The sequence below is a fragment of the Hippopotamus amphibius genome, chromosome 5 (genome assembly GCF_030028045.1).
Source record: "Hippopotamus amphibius kiboko isolate mHipAmp2 chromosome 5, mHipAmp2.hap2, whole genome shotgun sequence".
In the NCBI taxonomy this organism is placed as follows: domain Eukaryota; kingdom Metazoa; phylum Chordata; class Mammalia; order Artiodactyla; family Hippopotamidae; genus Hippopotamus; species Hippopotamus amphibius.
Genome location: NC_080190.1, coordinates 47,605,017 through 47,626,852, shown reverse-complemented (window position 1 = coordinate 47,626,852; position 21,836 = coordinate 47,605,017). Strand labels below are relative to the sequence as shown.

The 21,836-nt window shown below is 35.4% G+C and overlaps 1 protein-coding gene across 2 annotated transcripts in view; it reads right to left on the bottom strand.

Annotated features, from left to right (window-relative positions):
- Window positions 1-1,877: 1,877 nt before the first annotated feature.
- UBE2D1 (ubiquitin conjugating enzyme E2 D1) overlaps window positions 1,878-21,836 on the bottom strand; it is a 34,286-nt gene continuing 14,327 nt past the window's right edge. For both annotated transcript variants that reach the window (XM_057735577.1, XM_057735576.1), the window contains exons 2-7: window positions 11,546-11,609; window positions 11,417-11,448; window positions 9,299-9,376; window positions 8,145-8,250; window positions 4,870-4,963; window positions 1,878-3,894 (exon numbers count right to left, since the gene is read on the bottom strand). In XM_057735577.1, the coding sequence (XP_057591560.1) occupies window positions 3,849-3,894; window positions 4,870-4,963; window positions 8,145-8,250; window positions 9,299-9,376; window positions 11,417-11,448; window positions 11,546-11,609 (420 nt within the window). In that variant the 3' untranslated portion in view covers window positions 1,878-3,848. The remainder of the gene's footprint in view (window positions 3,895-4,869; window positions 4,964-8,144; window positions 8,251-9,298; window positions 9,377-11,416; window positions 11,449-11,545; window positions 11,610-21,836) is intronic.

Here is a 21,836-nt window from a genome sequence, read left to right as displayed (position 1 = left end):
TAAAAAAGATTTTAACAAAAGCAAGCAAAGGATATGAGGAAAGCATACACTTGTATGTGTGCCAGCATAATAAAAGCAACTTCCTCCTGGGGTAAGAAAGGCACACCTCTCCCTCTACAACAGTAGAACCTAAGAGAGAGCTAAAATAAGCTTTTAAAAAGATGTACCTTATTATACAAAAATGCCTCCAAATGCTAGAACTTTTAGGTGAATATTCTCTCTTCCTATTAGTTCATTTACAATTTAAAACCACATTCTTTCATATATAACAGGATAATGAGAGCAGAAACTTAAATGTAACGATGCAAATAAGTGATAAAACACTATTAGGTTGTCACCAAGACACAATTGCATTACAAACTATTTCTGTAACCCAAAATGTCAGCTGTCCACAAATTTTCAGTCACCACTAGGACTGAAAAATACTTCTGGTCAAACTGTATCAATATACAGTTCAGGAGTTTGCAGATATCAGTACAAAAAATTGTTTTTTTAGAAATGACTGGTTATCTATACATAGGAGTTTTTACAAGTGAAATTAGATGAATCTCTACCTGCTGCCTTGTTTGTACAACACGACTGGCATAGCAGTCAAAGAGAAGCACTGTAAAAAATGAGAACTTTCACAAATAATCTGCATTACATTTTAGGACTATTAAACTGCAATTAAACTTTTGCTTTAAAGAAAAAATTTTTGGAAGCCATAGTTTACAGTTGATAGAGTGCTAGAAGTAAACTTTTAAAATTCATGTTTGTTATTATTTTATTAATAATCACTTAAAAGATTTAAACAAACTAAAAAGATGTGTTGTATCTTAACAAACCAAAAAGTCAACAATTTGAATACACTGAAGCTACATGGCCATGCCAAGAGCATTAATCACATTTTCCATGGCTAGTCCTAGTGAGTAACAGGACCAATGATTCTACTGCAGAACTCAAATTTTAAAACATTGACTGGTCTGGACTCTTGAGTCCAGCTCAAATTGACTACCAACAAACAGACAGGATATAAATAGCTTCAACAAGAATCTCTCTTAATCTGAGAGAAAAATTAATTTCCCCAATTTTTCCACCTTAAAAATACAGAACTGTGAGACAGCAGGATCCTGCAAAACACCAATGACTGAATCATGAACAGAGATAAACAGATCATTGTGATAAAATAAGAGAAATGAAAAACTACATGTGGTACCTGTTTTTATCATTAAGTTAAAAAAATTACTCCAGTATTTAACTCTTAGGGTTGCTCTTGTGCTGTTTGTGTTTCTCACCTAATATCTTTTGATCCTTTGAAATTGCTTAAGCAACTGACAAAGTAAATTTAAAATTTCCCCTAACAGAGTTTATGGAGGGGTGGGGGTTGGGAGTATAACTTAAAGCAAAAATGAATAATTATATATGGTTTACACAGGCATGGGTAAAGCTTGTTCAGGAATCATATGCTTCTGAGATAGTTGGGGCATGAAGGTGAGGTTACCTCCTACAGCCTGTATCACGGATTTAGTGTATATGGCAGTTATGAGTGTCCAGAATTCAATTTGAATATGGTTTCCAACTATGTCTCAAAGCACCTAGGACTTTGAGAGGTTGTAACCTAAAACTCCAAAAGACTACCCATTTTGCTCACTCCCAAGAGGTCCTTAAATTAATGGTTAATCTACGAAGGAAGGCCCTTGGCTTCGGATTTACAGTTAGGTAACTGATGTACTCTTTGTTAGAATTAAACAAAACAACAAACCCAAAGTAGTGATCTGACTGATCATTATGCCACTGCTGAACTTTTAAGATTTTTAATTAATTATGAGAACTTGTGCTCACGCCTCAAGAGAGTGGTTGTACAATTCAGATGTAAGCAAAGGCAAACAAGAGTTAGGCAAGTTTCAAAACTTTAATACAGAAAAAAAAAGACATTTCCAAAAATAAATGCCACACAAATAAAAGTTTTTAAAAAAGTGAAAGATATTCAAGAAACAAAACCCTTTATTATCAAAATATACTAAATACTTAAATCTAATGATGTTGAGTGTTCAAATTCTGGGCCAATGTAGCTTATAATAACATAGTGTTTTTCATGATATGGCTGTTTCAAGACATCACTGAATATAGTTACTTTTTAACCAATATTTTCTTAAACATCCATTTCACAATTCATTTAATTATTTTACATTCATTTATAAAAACACATTTTCTAACAATGGGTTATTTTGTGCTTTAATAATAATGAACCATGGTAAAATACTTAAGTGATTTAAATTCTTTGCTAATGACTACACCCATCACAGATTTTTGTACACTTATACAGCTACTGCAATAATCAGAAGAGCTACAACTCTTCTTAAAAATGACACTCAAGTTTGGTAAGCATGCTAATAATTAGAGATGTATTTTTTTTTCCAAGTTAAAACATTAGAGCTTTCTAGCTTTCTTTAAATCTGCAAAGATAACCTGCTCATTTAAATCACTTTTAACTTACAGTTTATAAAACAGAGGGGAAATGTCATTTTAGAATTTTCTTTATAACTTCTATGGTAAAAAATGGATGTCCTCTTTCAAACTGTGATGGCACTAAAATTCTATTTTAGAAATTCTAGATTTTAAAATGTTAAGAAATACAATGTCAGTTACATCTGGAGGGGCATTTTAATGAATTAACCCAATTTTTTTCAGGTCTATAAAGATTTTCCTTCAATGTGAGTGACACTGCCTTATATTCATCTCAGTACTTTAGAAAATAATTCATTTTAGATATGATCCAAGATAAATGCCGACATATTCTAAATTCTCTTCTATAACAAGGGATTGATGTTTACATCATTCTTTAGATTAACAATTTAGTAAACAGATATCAATACAAACCTAAAGCAATAAAATTTATATAATTAATGGTGATTAGTGCCAAATACAACAGACTTCATCCTTACAATTTGGAATTAATTTTCATGCAAAATTTTATATAGAGTATTGATACTTATAAAGTAATTTTTTATCTTTTTAAGTAATCAAGACAAATAGTAGAAAAAGCATTTTATTTAAATGGAAAAAGCTACATTAAGATCTGTAAAAGGTGTCAATATAATATTGCCTATACAGAAAAAAATTCAGATGTGAATAGCAACAAATAAAAGTTACACATCTTTCTACTTAGCAGTGCAATTAATTCACATTGTAATAAAGTTAAGTCAAGTATAACAAAATCAAAACAAGTGTTTCTCCATAATCAGTATACTGAGAATTACAGTGTAAAGATCATTTTAGGTTTAAGAAATCTGCAATCAATCTACAGAATACCCTAAGACAAGAGAGACAGAGAGTTAATTCATTTCATTATCAGCTGTTGGGTTTTTTCAATACTGTTCACAGGAAAAAGGTAACGAGTTGACATACATGTAAATAGAATATATTTAGTCTATACAGTAAAAAAATACAAATTATAAAGTGAGCTAACAAAGAATGAAATCTGAATACAGATTTATAAAACTGATGACATCTTAGACAACACATACAGTATTTTTCATGTAAAAACATCGTTTCAGCAAAAAATAATTTGGTTGCTTTTCAGATGCATTGTAGATCCTGTAAGTAGCTGAAGATGCAGATGTCCAAGTATCTTAAAAACCATAATAAATGTCTTTCTCAATGCATACAAAATGATAAATGCTCTCATCACAGTCTCAAGAATATTTTTGGAAGTTTGTTTTGTCTTGCTTCAGAAGTACATTTAAAATGGATAAAAATCAAAGGACTTCATGGTACAATGAAACAGTAAACAGTGCTTGATTTACTGCTAATGTTGAAAAAAACCTAGATTTTACAGTACTCTGGTATATATGAAAATTTTTTTGATTTTACATTGCATATTTCTGAGTCCATTCTCTTGCGTGTCTGTTGTACCTGCAGACATAGAAAAGGGATATAGTAAAAACATACAAATTAAACAGAAAACATAAGCAATTTTTTAAAATAATGGATCTCTTTACAACCTATATGAAAACATACCTAAGTTATAAACAACAAAATAAAGAAACCAATTTCTAATACAAATCTATAAAAGCCAACCCTGAATGGTCATTATCTGTAAAATGCAAATGAATCAATGGTGCCAGCAAGATGAAGCGCTTGAAAATTAGGTCAGTTTAGGGGTAGTTAGGGATAACTTATCTTCCTGGGAGAAGGTAAGGAATGTGATATTTAGTAATTTCCAATTATCAACTTTTAAAATTTTAAATTTACTACCTAGAATTACAGTTTGATAGTTACTATTAAAAAATGCATACTATGCAAATCCAGAATAAGTAGTATTAAATAGTAAAGGATGGGGACTTCCCTGGTGGCACAGTGGTTAAGAATCCACCTGCCAATGCAGGAGACAAAGGTTCAATCCCTGATCCAGGAAGATCCCACATGCCTCGGAGCAACTAAGCCTGTGAGCCACAACTACTGAGCCTGAGCTCTAGAGCCTGTGAGCCACAACTACTGAGCCCATGTGCCACAACTACTGAAGCCCATACTCCTAGGGCCCGTGCTCCACAACAAGAGAAGCCACCACAATGAGAAGCCTGTGCACTACAACAAAGAGCAGCCCCCACCCGCTGCAACTAGAGAAAGCCCACACACAGCAGCGAAGACCCAATGCAGCCAACAGAAAGACAGATAAATAAATAAATAGTAAAGGATGAAACAGTAAGTGGGAAGGGATGGGATTTTTTGTAAAAGTAGTAATAGAATTTAAAAAGAAAGATTTACTCCATTGGAAAGATAAACATAATAAGCATAACTAAAGGTACTTAAATACACTGATAATACTCATGTTTTGGCAGACTATACAGAAATGCACCGAAACAGAAACTAATATAAGCAAACACTTACTTTTCTTTGTCTGATTTATAGATTTGTGCAATATCTGGTACTAAGGGGTCATCTGGATTAGGGTCACAAAGCAGAGAACATATGGACAATAAAACTAGATTTAAAAGAGAACATCATATTAGGTAATGAGCTTTCTACTTTATACAAATTATACATATGAAAATAGTTTTACTGAATAGACAATAAACTTTTAAAGAAAAAAACTAAAATGAACACATTAAATTACATTTGAGATTAACTTTGGTTGGTAGCAAATATCTTTAATTTTTTAAATTACAAAATTACCATACAATGTATATAATACAAATTTATTATAATTTTTGAAATTTTAAATTCTATTTGAATTTCTACTTATTAAAAAATGTGAACCTCCAAAGTAGCTATTAACTTTTAAACTCAAGAGCTCTCTACAAAAGTATTTTCTGGGGAACACACATATACCCCAAATGGTACATAGTTGGAAAAGTATTAGAATAGCATCCTAACTTTAGATGTTCCTTAGAGATACTTTTTTACTTTAATGAGAAAACTGTCCACTTTTTATTCTATTTTGATGCAGAAAATCTATGTTCTAGTAGTTCACGGTAAAGCAATCCAAATTACAGTCAACAGTTCAAACTACTTTGGGAGCTCGAGCTCATGCACTTTTTAAGTTAAGCTTAGAGCTGAAGAAGGAAGATTTGTAAGATTATTTTCAATGAATTTTTTTATTCCATGTACATTATTTGTATCAAATGCATTTAAAAATAATATGCACAGCTATCATTATATAACTTGTATATTTTAAAATATAAATGAAAATTGAAAAAGTATAGTAGTTGGTTCTTGCCATGTTACATCAAAATACTAATGCAAATAGCTACAAGTAAAAAACCAAGTATCTGAAAGAGAAGAGAACAAGGACTCTGGTTCCTCATCTGCCTGCTTCCATGCCACCACTTCCCAGGGGAAACATTGCATCTTTGGAACAACCCTCCATCTTCACCTTTGTATACTATGTTCCTTTATCTCTTCCTACTCTTACAAATCCAAAGGTGAATTTATAAGGCAGAGCTGATTCTTAAATGACTTGGAAAGGGGAGGCTAAGGGCTAACGAAAACTATTTCATTCATCTTTTTTATCTTCCATCTGCCCAATGGAATTTCAAGCCTATATATTAAACCAACAGAGTAAATTATCTGGGCTCACATCTCCAGAAAGTTTCCAAACTAAACTCATGATAAAAAGCTAAATAAGAGACATTTAAAATATTAAAGAACCTAGTGACATACAAAACAGACTTGAGGACGTGGTGGGGGAAGGGGGTGGTGCAGGGAAGCTGGCATGTAGTGAGAGTAGCACTGACACATATATACCACCAAATGTAAAATAGCTAGCTAGTGGGAAGCTGCTGCATAGCACAGGGAGATCAGTTTGGCACTTTGTGATGACCTAGAGGGGTGGGAGGGGGAGGGCAGGAGGGAGGCTCAAGGGGGAGGGGACAGAAGAATATATGTATAAATACAGCGGATTCACTTTGTTATACAGCAGAAACTAACACAACATTGTAAAGCAGTTATATTCCAATATAGATGTATAAAAATAAATATGAAAAAGTGAAAAATGTACAAATAAGGAAACTATAAGCTACTTTATAAAATAAGCAAGAGGGAAGTTCCTCATCTCCCCACTCCTGCTGCCAAGAGCCCTGTGCCCTGATTTCACTATTATTCACACAAATCAAATGTTTTAAGTTAAGGAAAAAGGTAACAATAATTAACATTTATTTAAATGCTTACTGTGTAGTAACTGCATAGTGACCATATGTGGTAGTACTATTATAATCCCTATTTGACATATGAGGAAACAGACTGTTTGAAACTGTTCTTAAAGGACAGTTTCTAGACGCCAACAAAACTAATTACTTTTATAAAAAGCTACCAATGTCAGAAGATAAGTGTTCAACACTGGCAGTGTGTTCTTTCTTTTATATGTATAAGTATTTAGCTGTATATGCTAAATAAATTTTATTTTGTGATACCATTCCAGGAAAGAGTATATTAATTTGAATAACCCTATGGCATAGTATCTTTCCTACATCTAGTGTGTAAAAGTTATATTACGTGAAAGATTTTTAAAAGGACACTAGAATCTACATGAGCATTTTATAGGGACATGTTAGGTCAGAAAAACTGCCATTCATAAATAACTAACCAATCTGAAGGACTGTTACTTATACTTGAAATAATCATGGCAATGGACACTGCTTTCTATAAGCCTTACCAATTTTTAAAACAAGTTATATATTCAGTTAGCACTTATTTAAAAAAATTTTTTTAATGATCATGGATTCTTCCCACAAATCCTTCAAGAGAAACAGTTTTCTTAAATTTTATAAAAAGGGAAAACTACCAAGTTACTTTCAGGGGCAGATGCTTCTAACTCAAAACAATAACTTGAGCTCTCTTCTGTTAGAGAAACAAGACAAAATTAAAAGGCTGGAAAAGCAAATACCACTAGCTAATAAAACAAACAGCTTCAGATGCCCTATTTACACATCTCATGATTTAGCAAAGAATAATGCCATATAACTGTGAAAGTTGAGAATCTACCTGGATTATGTATCAGTCCTTACAATGATGGTATTGATTATCTGAAGTTTAGACTAACATGCTATATGTACTACATTATTCTGAAGTATGAAATGTTTCTTTCATTTTTTCTTTTTTGGCCACACCACACAGCTTGTGGGATCTTAGTTTCCCAACTAGGGATTGAACCTGGGCCCTCGGCAGTGAAAGCGTGGAGTCCTAACCACTGGATCACCAGGGAATTCTAGTCTTTCATTTTAAATCATTTACTTTATCTGCCTAGTCTGACATTTCTTCTTAGATGAAGTAAAAGAGATGTAAAGCTTTACTCGTTATGTCAATAAATAATTCCATTTAATGAATGGGACAACTGGTCCTAAAATCTTATTTTTACTTCTATGTGTGTGTCTCTCTCTGTCCCTCTTTCTTTTTAAAGATAAAGCCCAAACTAAAGTGGTGAAATGTCAACAGGCTTATCCCCAAATTCCTAGTTCCAACATTTTAAATTTCTCTCACTTCATCATTTAGATCTGCTCATCAACCCTCAAGTAAGAGTAATATAAAAGCTATGAAAGCAAAGCAAAAGCAAAGTAGAAGAAAACACAGTAGACTGTTTTTTTTAAACTTTAGTCCCTAAGATATTTCTGTTGTGTTTTTCCTGTCTCACTGTTATCAACTGTTACAAATCTGATAAATGAAATTACCTTTTGATACAGTCAGAGCTGGTGACCATTGCGACCTCAGGATATCAAGACAAATACTTCCATTACTGTTTATGTTTGGATGGTAAATTTTTGTTGTGAAAGCAATCTAAACACAAAACAAAACAAAACTGTAACAATCCATGAACTACGAAAGCTAACAGAACCAATTTGCTCTAGGGTAACATGTCCTCAATTTTATGTGACCTTAGAGGAGAAATGTATTCAACACAAACTAGATGAGCATCTACTTTAATGTGCATGTAGCTTTAGCTACTGATAATGTGAAAGTAAATAAAGTTTCCTGCTCTCCCCAACCCCAAGGAATTGAGAAGTATTTTGGAAAGTGTGGTAAATAAGTCTATAAAAGCTGGTATGACTGGTTGAGTAGCACCTGTGGTAATTAACCACGGCTTTCATCATCTCTCAAAGCAATCCTTTTCTTAATTTGATTATCAATTGACACCTTGATCTAGAAATAGGATGCTGACCCTATTCCAGAGGAAAGTTGAGGAGCTCCAGCTTAATATCTGTCCTAAGAAATCCACCAAGAATTCTAATCTTTCACAAGAGTTGTTATATCGTTTCATGTATATGTTAATCTGGTGTTTTTAAAGATCTAAAGTAATTATTTCCTCAGTGACACTATTTGTTACTGATTTTCTCCTTTATTGACACCCCTATCATTTGTTGGTTTCCTCTATAGATCTAAGCTAAATTTAATAAGAACATGTTTTAATCTTTCCTACACTAAATAAAAGGACTGCGTCATATTTACTTTCGTATTCCCCAACAGAACACGGTAGGTGCTCAATAAATGTTTGCTGAATATTTGAGAAAGAAGGGTCAACCTAGGAAAGATAATTCCCTGAATGGAAAAGTCTGATTCTTGACCATAAAACCTTCCCAAACTACACACACCTAATAAGGAGGGAAAGACAGATAGGGAAGCTAATTTCTAGCCTAACAGAGACTGCCTTTTGTTTACAGACATAATACAATATTTGAGTAAGAAAGCATATTTTAGATTCAGTGGTTTTACAGAACAATTTGAACATGCCAACCTACCCACGGTCTTTTGCCATCATGAAAATATCTCTGGATAGAGAGTAAAATCCCTGACACAGGAGTTATCTCAATCATAAAAATAAAAATACCTTTGGTGGTTTAAAAGGATAGTCTGTTGGAAAATGTACAGTGAGAAAGAAGACTCCACCTTGATATGCGCTATCAGGCTGAAATTACAAAATAATTACATCAGTATGTGATTATTGTATTTATTATTAGTAACCCAAGATGAATCCCTCCAAATATACCAGTTTGAAAAAAATGCCATCATTTTGTCATAAGTTCAAATCATTTACCTTGAAAACAGGTTTCTCTTTGCAGGCATGAAGGAGGATTTTCCAACAATCATGCAGACATCATAGTTAAAAAAGAAAACAAAAATAGGACACACACAGTGGTGTGGTGGTGTGACGCGCCCAAACAAATGTGTTTATGAGTACAGATTGTTAAAGATCAGTATACACACAAGACTGCTGTGAGAAAAGAATAATTTTCTGTAGCAGTAATCAGTGTGAAAGAAAAGGGTTGGGCTAGTATTCTTCTTCTTAATTATAAAACTTAAGTTCTCACAGTCCTTTAAGGGGCAAGAATAGAGATGAAATGAAAAGACCAACTTATGAAAAGTTACATAATTTAGACCTCAAATCTTCACTTAGTAACAGTTTACAAAATAATGTGGAAAATGCAAAAACGCCCCAAACAAAACTAGATAAATTCACTTTCATAGAATTATCGAATTAGGAATCAACTTTACAAGAGGAATTTAAATATGGCCATATCTCTTTCAGCAATTAGGAAATACTTATTACAAGCAAGCAAGAAAAAAAAAAAGGATGCTTTAAAAAAGGGAAAAAGAGAAAAAAAAGTAGTAAAATACCTTAAATTCGATTTTAATCCATTTATATTTAATTAAATGTATCATTACATTAACATTTTGGTAAGGCTATCATTACTTCCTCCTTAAGTTTCTACATATACATCAGAGGACTGTACTGAATAATTATTCTTACTATATACACTGTTTAATTCTAGTTCATCAAAAAGTATAAGGAATGTAGAAAATGTAAGTTAATTACCATCAACAGACATGGTCTTCTTAGATATTCAAATTATACTACAGAGTGACATATTTACATTACTAAAATAAAGGGGGTAAAACATAATTGTAACCATTTGCTACCTGTGATTCACCTGAGAAATATTTGTGAAGGGCTGCAATTCAAATGGGAAGGGTGAGACTTGATATTGTTCTGAAGGTTCTTGGTAAGCAATAAAAAACAAATAACTAGATTCTTATTAAAAGCTGTTAAATAAATATGTTGCACTTCACCCTTTAAAAAACTAACTTAACATAACAATTTATTAATTTAAGACACGTGCCCAGGACTCCTGCTCTGAAAATGCAATACCTGTTGTATTTTTTAAAAGTTAAGCATGAGGCAATATGATTAGAAACTCTATGGCTTACTACATAAAGCTCTTTCAAGGAAGGGAGGAGAGAATGATGCTAATGGAAACACGTTACTAACCGCAGTCTTACCTAGAAAGTGGATTTGAGCTGTCAGTGCCCATTCTTATGCAATCAGATTTTTGACCATAGAAAGTCATAACTGCTTCTCAGGTATAGAAAGAAATAATCTTAACAAAGGTAATAAATATTAAGAGAAGCCAGTCACAGAACAGCAGGTAATTTTGAGTTCAGGACAATGCAACAAAAGAGGCAAATTCACGAGGTGGCAACAATACAGCCACTGCAATATTTTATCCCACTCTCTCTCACACACAGGAACAGTGATGAAACTGCAAACTGGTGCTTGTTACTTATAAGAATTCCATTATTGGGTTAATTAGACTTATTTCTAATCTACTAAAACGTTGATGTGAGAGTAATTATGCTTAGTTCTGAACAACTGACTTTGTGTTTAAAAAAAGATATAGCAAACAGGCAGCCTTGCTGCAAACTGTGGGTGATCCATTACTACGCATGGTGATCAAGGGCTTGGCAAAGTTCTGTAAACGTGCTGCTCGCAAGCACTGCCACCAGGGCTCTAGAAAAATAACCATAAATCCTTTACTCATATTTTGCTTTCGGAGTGACTCAGAATACAAGAAAATTCAACTCTAGCCACAAACATCTGATCAAAGGTGAAATGGCATGAATGAAGGATGGCTGAGGGGATTATTTCACATATATGAATCATACTTACAGGCCCCATAATAGTTGCTTGCCAGTGGAACACTGAAACAAACAAAGGAGTTTTGCAGTCATTAACAAGTGTTGAAATAAATATGTATTATTAATGGTAGCAAAATCCTAGCAAGAGAGCAAAGCTTACAGTCATCTCCCACAGGTCCAGCGGAACAGTGAGCAGGTGGGTCACGCTGTAGATCACTTAATTCCTGAAGCAAAGCAAAAATACTTAAGGTTGATTCTTTCCAGTGAAAAAAGCATAATAATACAGGAAAACACAAACTATTCATTTAAAAATCATTTTAGGCAGTTCTATTCAAAATATGGACACATAAAATATATTCTGTCACTGATGGGTAGAAGAATGAGGAATGAGGTATTAAATTCCTTCATGAGACAGCTCCAAACCTTGAAAAAATTAAATGGATTAAAATATTGGTTTTCTTGAAAATCCCTAAGACAAAATATTTTTGCGTATCTATTATATGTAGGGTAATTTATGTAAATGCTAGGTGTATAACTTATAAAAAAAACAGATCCTACTTCAACCAGTTTATAATCTAATTTGTGAGCGAGAAGGCTCACAGAGAGATGGATATTTAAGGAACAACATGAAGGTTAAATGGAAAGAAAGGAGAGCAGCTGGGCCACATTTTAAAGCCTAGCACACTGATTCATATGCTCTTTTCTCCTCTCAAAGAAGCAAAAGGAAGGATCATGGAAATGGCACAGCTTTAGTTGGCCAGTCCTCTGTTGGCATTCCAATCCTACCAAAACTAGCTCTACGACCTCGGGGAATAATTTACCTTCAGTTGGGAAGGAAATGATCACCACCAACTATGAAAGGTGTAAATTCAATATAAAAGACTATATATTAGAACTGAAGAACCTAATTTAGTTAGGAAGATCAGAGAACGTCTTTGAGAAAGTGACATTTCAGTGGAAATCTAGAGGATGAATGGGAATCAGTTTTGGGAGAAATGAGTAACATTGTGAGGCCCAGTGGCATAAGATGAGGTTGAAAAAGTAGGCAGAGGCCAGGCAGAAAACTGAGAACAGTATACATCATATTAAGGATTGGGGGTTTTATACCAAGTGCACTGGGCGGGGTTTTAAGAAGTGGCATAATCTGATTTAAAAGATGGCTCTGACTGGTCCATGTGTTGAATGGATCACAGATGGGAAAAAGGAGAAGCTACCAGATTAGTTATTACAGGCAATAATAGGGCTTTGGACTTGAAAAGCACCAGATAAGAGGACAGATCTGGGATATTGTGAAGGGCCTACTTATCACAGGACTGATGATGAATCACGTGTACAGAGGAAGGAGAAAGGTCATTAATATATATGACGAAGACTAGCAGCAGCTATTATTCACTCAATGTTTTATCATCTTAATAATCCTGAGAGGCAGGTGTTGTTATGCTTCCCATTTTACGTATGAAGAATAAAGGTGACACACTTCACTGTGTGCTCACAGAGCTAGTATAGGGTGGAACTGGGATTCAAACCCTGGCAGTGGAACTTCTAGCTTCTATAGGTGTAGATACCATTTACTGAGATGTGGGAATATACTAGAAGACATGTTGATTTGGAAAGTAGATACACTGAATCTGTGATCCTTGTGATATGAAAGAAAAATTTATTCAACACACAGGGCTACAGCTTACAAGAGGATTAGACTAGAAATCAGAAAATCATTGTATATAACTGGTATTTAAAAATCGTGAGAATGAGATAAACATTTTCATGGGAATACATGTAAACAAATACTGCACTCATCAAATCTAAGATGCCATCAACGGTAAATCACATCTTTATTTTAAGTACCAATAGTTAAGAAGAAATATTGCCAATTAATTTTAAGACATCATCAACTATAAGATGCATCCTGGGACTTTCCTGGTTGTGCAGTGGTTAAAAATCTGCCTGCCAATGCAGGGGACACGGGTTTAATCCATGGTCTGGGAAGATCCCACATGCTGTGGAGCAATTAGGCCCGTGCGCCGCAACTACTGAAGCCCGTGCTCTGCAACAAGAGAAGCCACCGCAATGAGAAGCCCACGCACTGCAATGAAGAGTAGCTCCTCACCACAACTAGAGAAAGCCCGCACGCAGCAATGAAGACCCAACACAGCCAATAAATAAATAATTTTTTTAAGACACATCCAGATTTTAGAAATGTTAAAATGAAAAAGATGTGCACCTTGGAGTCACTGCAATGAGTTCAGTGTTCTAACAATAGAGAGACAAAGAGTAGGGAAAGGCTTTTCTAAGAAAGTGATATATGAGCTAAGTAACCGAGCCAAGTGCAAACTCAGGTCTCCTTCCAAATCTTCCAGTCTTTTCTAATATACCTCAGTACAGTACTTTCATTTTTGTTTTTGTTGTTTTTTCCCCACAGCTTGTGCTGTGCTTCTCTTCTTGACAAGAATTAACTAACAGAGTTAGCAGCTTCTTTGGCCTGGTATAATTAAACAATAAAGAGGAAGATTTCAGTGATAGTGGTTAAAAAAGCAAGGCTTTGAAGTTCAAGTCCAGGTGCCATCACTCATTTGCCTCATGATCTTGGGCAAAACTTTTTTTTCCCTCTCTAAGCCTTAGTTTTCTTTAATGCAAAGTGACATTATGACTTTCATCCACAGTTTCTATGACAAACAAGTGAAATGATACATATGAAGCATACAGCAGTCTCTGGCCATAATAGGCCAAATAAATGTAACATTACCCCGTATTTGATAACCCCCCGATTCTCTATGGTGGCAGAATTTAATTATTTAACCAGTTTAAATGATGTTCCCAAGCCATAGCCCTGTTTTATTCATTCATTCATTCATTCATTTATTTATGGCTTCACTGCGTGGCTTACAGGATATTAGTTCCCCCACCAAGGATCGAACCTGGGTCCCCTGCAGTGGAAGCGTGGAGTCCTAACCACTGGACCACCAGGGAGTTCCCCATAGCCCCATTTTAGAATGACTGTGCTTTATTTAACAGTTTTCTAATTTGGGCTTTTAGGAGATTGCTTTTGAAAAGATTCATCACAATGAGTTTTCTAAACGTTAGTGTAAATGGAAAAATGGAACTTCTTGGCCCTTATTTTTTTTAAGTGATAATTTTTTTTAACATTAATTTATTTATTTAGGCTGTGCTGGGTTTTCATCGTGGCACGTGGGCTTCTCTAGTTGTGGTGCGCAGGCTCAGTAGTTGCAGAGCGCGGGCTTAGTTGTGGTAAGTGGGATCTCAGTTTCTCAACCAGGGATTGAACCCGGGCCCCCTGCATTGGGAGTGCAGAATCTTAACCACTGGACTACCATGGAAGTCCCTCTTGGCCATAATTTTAACTAGAAAACTAGTTAATTAGAAAATGATAGTCTCCTATGAAACAGAAACACAACCACAGACATAGAGAACAGACTGGTGTTTGCAGAGGGAGTTGGGGGAAGGGTGGAGTGAGAGGCTGGGGTTAGCAGATGTAAGCTTTTACATGTAGAATGGATAAACGACAAGGTCCTACTGTGTAGCACAGAGAACTATATTCAATATCCTATGATAAACCATAATGGAAAAGAATATATATATCAGAATGTGTGTATATATCTATCTATATATATGTATAACTGAATCACTTTGTTATACAGCAGTAATTAACACATTGTAAAGCAAGTACACTCCAATTAAAAATAATTTAAGAAAAAGAAATTAATAGTCTGTGGTTAAAAAACTTAATGATTTGCATGTATATATTTTACAGACTAATGTATATATGAGTAAATCATACATAAATACATACAAATTTATTTTGTTTACTAACAAAAAACCCCAAACCATGTTTTACTTGGAATAGCCTTGAATCGTGTTCAAATTTCAAATGTCATACTGTTCTTTCAAATCCCTTCAAAATAGTATAGAAAAATACTCATTACCATGTTCTTATATTTTTGTGCCCTGATTCTACCTCCTATTAGAAGTTAGAGTTAAGGATGAGAAAGATAAAATCTAACAACTGAACTCCTGAAAAGGCCGGGTTCTTAAGTTGTCTATTTAAAGCTCACTTATCATAGGAAAGAGGCAGCTGATGGTACATCAAACATTCTTTTTTTTTTTTACATCAAACATTCTTAATAGTCACATCAATCATTATTTACTACTACTAATGACACAAGTGCTTTGGTGAGGAGACTTACACATCCTAGACTTTTTAGGTGGGTCTAAATTTCTAATGTTCTCTGTATCAAAATATGTGTCTGCTGCTATATTTAAGATGGATAACTAACAAGGACCTACTGTATAGCACAGGGAACTCTGCTCAATGTTATGTGGCAGCCTGGATGGGAGGGGAGTTTGGGGGAGAATGGATACATGTACAAGTACGGCTGAGTCACTCTGCTGTGCACCTGAAATTATCACAACATTGATAATCAGCTACACCCCAATACAAAAAAAAAGTTTAAAAAACTGTGTCTAGAAATATGCCCTGTTATATTGTTTGGAAATATGTAACTGAAACTATGGTGCATATGCAGAGACAGAATGACCAACAGAAAACAAAAGGCACAACATACACCCTCTCCCTTGGCTGCAAAAGTATAAACCTTAAATTTGAAAAATGAAAAATTCTGAGATGTGCTAAGGAGGTGAAAATATAAAACAAAAACTATAACCAAACAAATCAAAACCCCACCTTTTTGCTCTTAGTCTATTCAGAAGCCAATGTACTTTTAGATGAACACAAGAAATCAAGGACCACTGATACTTCTTTTGATTTAGTTTAAGATTTTCAGACACCGCCCTATTACCTGATTTATGCTTTCTCTCCTATACCTGGCATTCTTATTTATCTACTTCTAGCATCACAGCAGCCACACATGGAGTATTAAAAATAATTTAATGATTCTTATGTTATTTCAAAAGGAAATGCTAGGATCAGTAATCTCTTCCTTTGCTCTTCTCTACTAAGATTTAGCACTGAATTACACAAGCTGCTCAAGTCCAGAGGATCCTCATTAGATCCAATTTATCCCATGCTGATTAAAACTAAATTTATGTATGTATGTATGCATGCGTGTATTGGTTGTGTTGGGTCTTCGTTGTTGCAGGCAGGCTTTCTCCAGTTGCAGCGAGCAGGGGCTACTCTTCATTGCGGTGCACTGGCTTCTCATTGCGGTGGCTTCTCTTGTTCATGTGGCGCAGTGGTTGAGAATCCGCCTGTCAATGTGGAGAAACGGTTTTGAGCCCTGGTCCGGGAAGATTCCACATGCCAAGGAGCAACAAAGCCTGTGCGCCACAACTACTGAGACTGTGCTCTACAGCCTCCAAGCCACAACTATTGAGCTCATGTGCGTGTGCCACAACTACTGAAGCCTGCATGCCTAGAGCCCCTGCTCTGCAACAAGAGAAAGCCTGCATGCAGCAACAAAGACCCTATGCAACCTAAAACAAATAAATTAATCAAAAAAAAAAGACAAAGCATTTGAAATCACTTTTTTTAAAATAAATTTTTTAATTTATTGGCTACATTGGGTCTTTGTTGCTGCGCTTGGGCTTTCTCCAGCTGTGGCATGCAGGGACCACTCTTCATTGTGGTGTGTGGGCCGCTCACCGTGGTGGCTTCTCTTGTTGCAGAGCACGGGTTTCAGGTGCATGGGCTTCAGCAGTTGTGGCACGTGGGCTCAACAGTTGTGGCTCACGGGCTCTAGAGCACAGGCTCAGTAGTTGTGGCACACAGGCTTAGCTGTTACGCGGCATGTGGGATCTTCCTGGACCAGGGATGGAACCTGTGCCCCCTGCATTGGTAGGCGGATTCTTAACCACTGTGCCACCAGGGAAGTCCCCATTTATTTTTAATTAAGTAGTGTGTGTGTGTGTGTGTGTGTGTGTGTGTGTGTGTTATAAAAGCAAAACAAAGCAAACAGTGCTTTGTAGGGAAAAACAAGAGAGAGCAATGTATAAATAGTCAAACACCCATAAGGCCATTACCTAAAGAAAACCACTGTCACCCTATCAGAATACCTCCATCCATGGTTTTGGTGGGAAATAAGCATGTCACTTGCTGTTGGAGGGACTGTAAGTTGAGACAGAACCTTTTGGAGGGCAATTGTTATGCAAGTAATCCATAGAGTATTGGGAAAAATATATGTGGCAGAAGTATGCCCAACAGATCCTATAATACTGTACATGCATAGAAAACAAATTAAAAGAATACACACCAAACTATTAACAGTAGTTATATCTGGGAGTGGGTTGTCACTTTTATGTCTTCTACATTGTTTCAACTTTTTACAATAATTTTTCAAGTTTTTAAAGAAAAAAATAATGCTTTTTACTCAGGTTCTTATGCATTTTAAGAGAGATGAAATGACACTTTTCCCCCCACTACATATATTATAAACATCTTCTCTTTTTTTATAAATTTATTTATTTATTTATTTTATTGGCTGTGTTGGGTCTTCGCTGCTGCACACGAGCTTTCTCTAGTTGCGGTGAGTGGGGGCTACTCTTCCTTGTGGTACGCAGGCTTCTCATTGCGGTGGCCTCTCTTGTTGCACAGCACAGGCAGGGGAAGACTTTACATATTTCATTTAATCTATTGAAATAATGGGAGAGTTCAATTTTTCTTTTATTTTACCTTTACAGTCCTTTAAACAGAGACTTGACCCCATTTTAGCAGGCTCTGATAGAACACACACCATTCACTTAAAGGGTATTCCTAGTGTCTATTTTGGGCAGAATGCATTTTATGAAATTTACCTGTCCTAGAAATGAGAAAATATTTTATAGAGGAAATTATCTGAATAAATTAGGGGAAAAGAAACCATTCCTTATATTGTTTAAAAAAGAGAAGAGAAAACAGAAATAGGCTGCTCCCAACAGATACATGAGATGAAAGGAGATTTTATAAATTTATTTATTTATTTATTTTATTGGCTGTGTTGGGTCTTTTTTGCTGTGCACGGGCTTTCTTTTTAGCTGTGGTGAGTGGGGGCTACTCTTTGTTGTGGAGCACGGGCTCTAGGCATGTGGGCTTCAGTAGTTGCAGCACATGGGCTCAACAGTTGTGGCTCATGGGCTCTACAGCACAGGCTCAATAGTTGTGGCGCACGGGCTTAGCTGCTCCAAGGCATGTGGTATCTTCCTGGGGCAGGGATCGAACCCATGTCCCCTGCATTGGTAGGTGGATTCTTACCCACTGAGCCACCTAGGAAGTCCATCTTCTCTCTTTTTTATTAAAATATTTAGCAAGACAAAAATTTTTTAAAGACTAAGGAACTGTCACAGATTAGAGGACATTATATATATATACACATACACACACACACACACGCTAAGGAGACACAAAAAATAAATTCAATGTGCGATCCCAGATTGGATCCTTGGACAGGAAAAGAATACTGGAAAAATCTGAATTAGGTCTGTAGTTTAGTTTACAGTACTGTATCAATGTTATTTTCCTCATTTTGATAACTGTACTATGGTTATGTAAGTTGCAAATATTAGGGGAAATTAAGTGAAGGCTATATGAGAACTTTCTGTACTATTTTTACAAATGTTCTGTAAGACTAAAATTACTTCATAATAAAAAATAATGTAAAACATTTTTTATACATTCCAAAACTTAATTCACTATTTTCCTTCCCAAGCTTGCTTCTTTTTCTGTGTTCCCTATATTTATTAATGGGATTATTAGTCTCCTAGTCACCAGGCTCACTTTGATTCCCTTTTCTCTTGTTCAGCTTGTGACATGAAGAGTATAATACACTCTACTTTCATACCTATTACATCACCTCAAAAATCTATTACAGTTCAACTATAACTCCCAATACTCTATGAATTACCTGCATAACAATCTTCTAAAAGCACAGCTCAATTTATTTCATTTTGCTGCTTAGAAAATGTCAGTGGCTCCCCAATGCTTATTAAAGACCAAACTCAACCAATGAAGTCTTTTCATTATTTAATCCTAACCTTATGCTTTCAACTGGGTTCCCCTTCACAAACATGCCCAGTAATTCTCCAAAGAATGCCCTTGAGTTTTCTAAAACACTTTCAGGTCTGTGAGGTCAAAATTAATTTCCTAATAAAACTAAGATATTATTTGCCTTTTTCACTCTACACTGGTGTAGAGTATTGACTTCCGGTTTAAGAATATGTGATACTGTAATAGACTGAATGCATGAACAGATGTGAGAATTCAACTGTCATTTATAAGCCTGACTATAATGAGATCTAAACAGGTATAAAACAATGACACTCCACTTTTTTTTGTTTTGGAACATATAGTTATTCTTAATAAAAATGTTATTAAGTTAACAGGCAATGGGTTTGTTATTTTTAAATTACTAAATATTTTTAAATTTCTGTTTTAATTTCTCATATGGTAAATATTAATAGATATGGCCTACACAAACAAAAGCTCTTTTTCAGGCACTCACTACTTTTTTTTTAATTTTTTAAAAAAAATTATTTATTTATTTATTTATGGCTGCATTGGGTTCCTATTGCTGTGTGTGGGCTTTCTCTAGTTGCGGCGAGCAGGGCTACTCTTAGTTGCGGTATGAGGGCTTCTCCTTGCGGTGGCTTCTCTTGTTGCAGAGCACGGGCTCTAGACGTGTGGGCTTTAGCAGTTGTAGCACGTGGGCTCAGTAGTTGCAGCTCGCAGGCTCTAGAGCACAGGCTCGGTAGTTGTGGCGTACGTACTTAGTTGCTCCATAGCAAATGGGATCTTCCCGGACCAGGGCTTGAACCTGTGTCCCCGGCATTGGCAGGCAGATTCTAAATCTCTGCGCCACCAGGGAAGCCCAAGGCACTCAATACTTTTAATATAAAGGGGTCCTGAGACCAAAAAGTTTGAGAACCATCTTGTCAGGTCTAGCCTGAGTACTTGGATGTCCCTTGTACATGGCTAAAGTTTTCTGACCTTCATAATTTTCCTTCTCCTAAAATAACCTTCCTTCTATCTCCCTATGCCCAAATTTTATCCATTCTCCTTAACAGCGGCTGTCTTCTCAATGACCACTTTAAAAACATGAGTTATAAAGTCAGACCTGGCCTTGCTACTGATCTTTACTAGCTATGTAACCTTGGGCAACTCACTTAACCTCTTGCCCAAGTGCCTCATATAAGGACATCACTGGAAGAACTATATTGAGAATTAAATGAACACACATAAGTACCTAGCTTAATACCAGGCATGTATAATAGATGCTCAAGAAATACTAATTTCCTCCTTCCCTTTCCTCTTCTACCAGAATATTATTTTAAGACTGGGATTTTTTTGCATTTTATTCATGGATTCCTCCACAATACTTAGCACAATGTCTTTTATATAAGGTGCTTGATATTGTTTGAGTTAAACAATACAGTTTAAGGAATAGCTTGATACAGCCACTATGGAGAACAGTATGGAGGTTCCTTAAAAAACTAAAAATAGAGCTACAGTATGATCCAGCAATCCCACTCCTGGGCATATACCCAGAGAAAACCATAATCCAAAAAGATACATGCATCCCTATGTTCACTGCAGCACTATTTACAATAGCCAGGACATGGAAGCAACCTAAATGTCCATCAACAGATGAATGGATAAAGATGTGGTACATATATACAATGGAATATTACTCAGCCATAAAAAGGAACAAAATTGGGTCATTTGTAGAGATGTGGATGGACCTAGAGACTGGCATACAGAGTCAAGTCAGAAAGAGAAAAACAAATATTGTATATTAACACATATATGTGGAATCTAGAAAAATGGTACAGATGAACTTACCTGCAAAGCAGAAATAGAGACAGACATAGAGAACAAACATATGGATACCAAGGGGGGAGATGGACTGGGAGATGGGGATTGACATATATACACTACTATGTATAAAACAGGTAACTAATGAGAACCGACATTATAACACAGGGAATTCTACTTAATGCTCTGTGGTGACCTAAATGGGAAGGAAATCCAAAAAAGAGGGGATATATGTATACATATAGTTGATTCACTTTGCTGTATAGCAGAAACTAACACAACATTATAAAGCAACTATACTCCAATTAAAAAAAAAAACAAAAAGGAACAGAGTGATCAGCAGAGCATAGACATCTCAAATTTCTACTTTATAGAAATGCAAATTACTAGATTTGGCAGTAGAATCAGAATCAATTACTCCCTCATATAGATATGTAATAAAAAAAATCTTAATAACAGGTGTTAAGATAGAATAGTGCAGGTCACTTAAAAAGACTGGGGTGGCCTTTTAAATAACATATAATAACATCTAGAAATGAATCTCAAAAGAATTTTAATTGGGACTTCCTGGGTGGCGCAGTGGATAAGAGTCTACTTGCCAGTGCAAGGGACATGGGTTTGATCCCTGCTTCAGGAAGATCTCACATGCCTCAGAGCAACTAAGCCTGTGCACCACAACTATTGAGCCCATGTG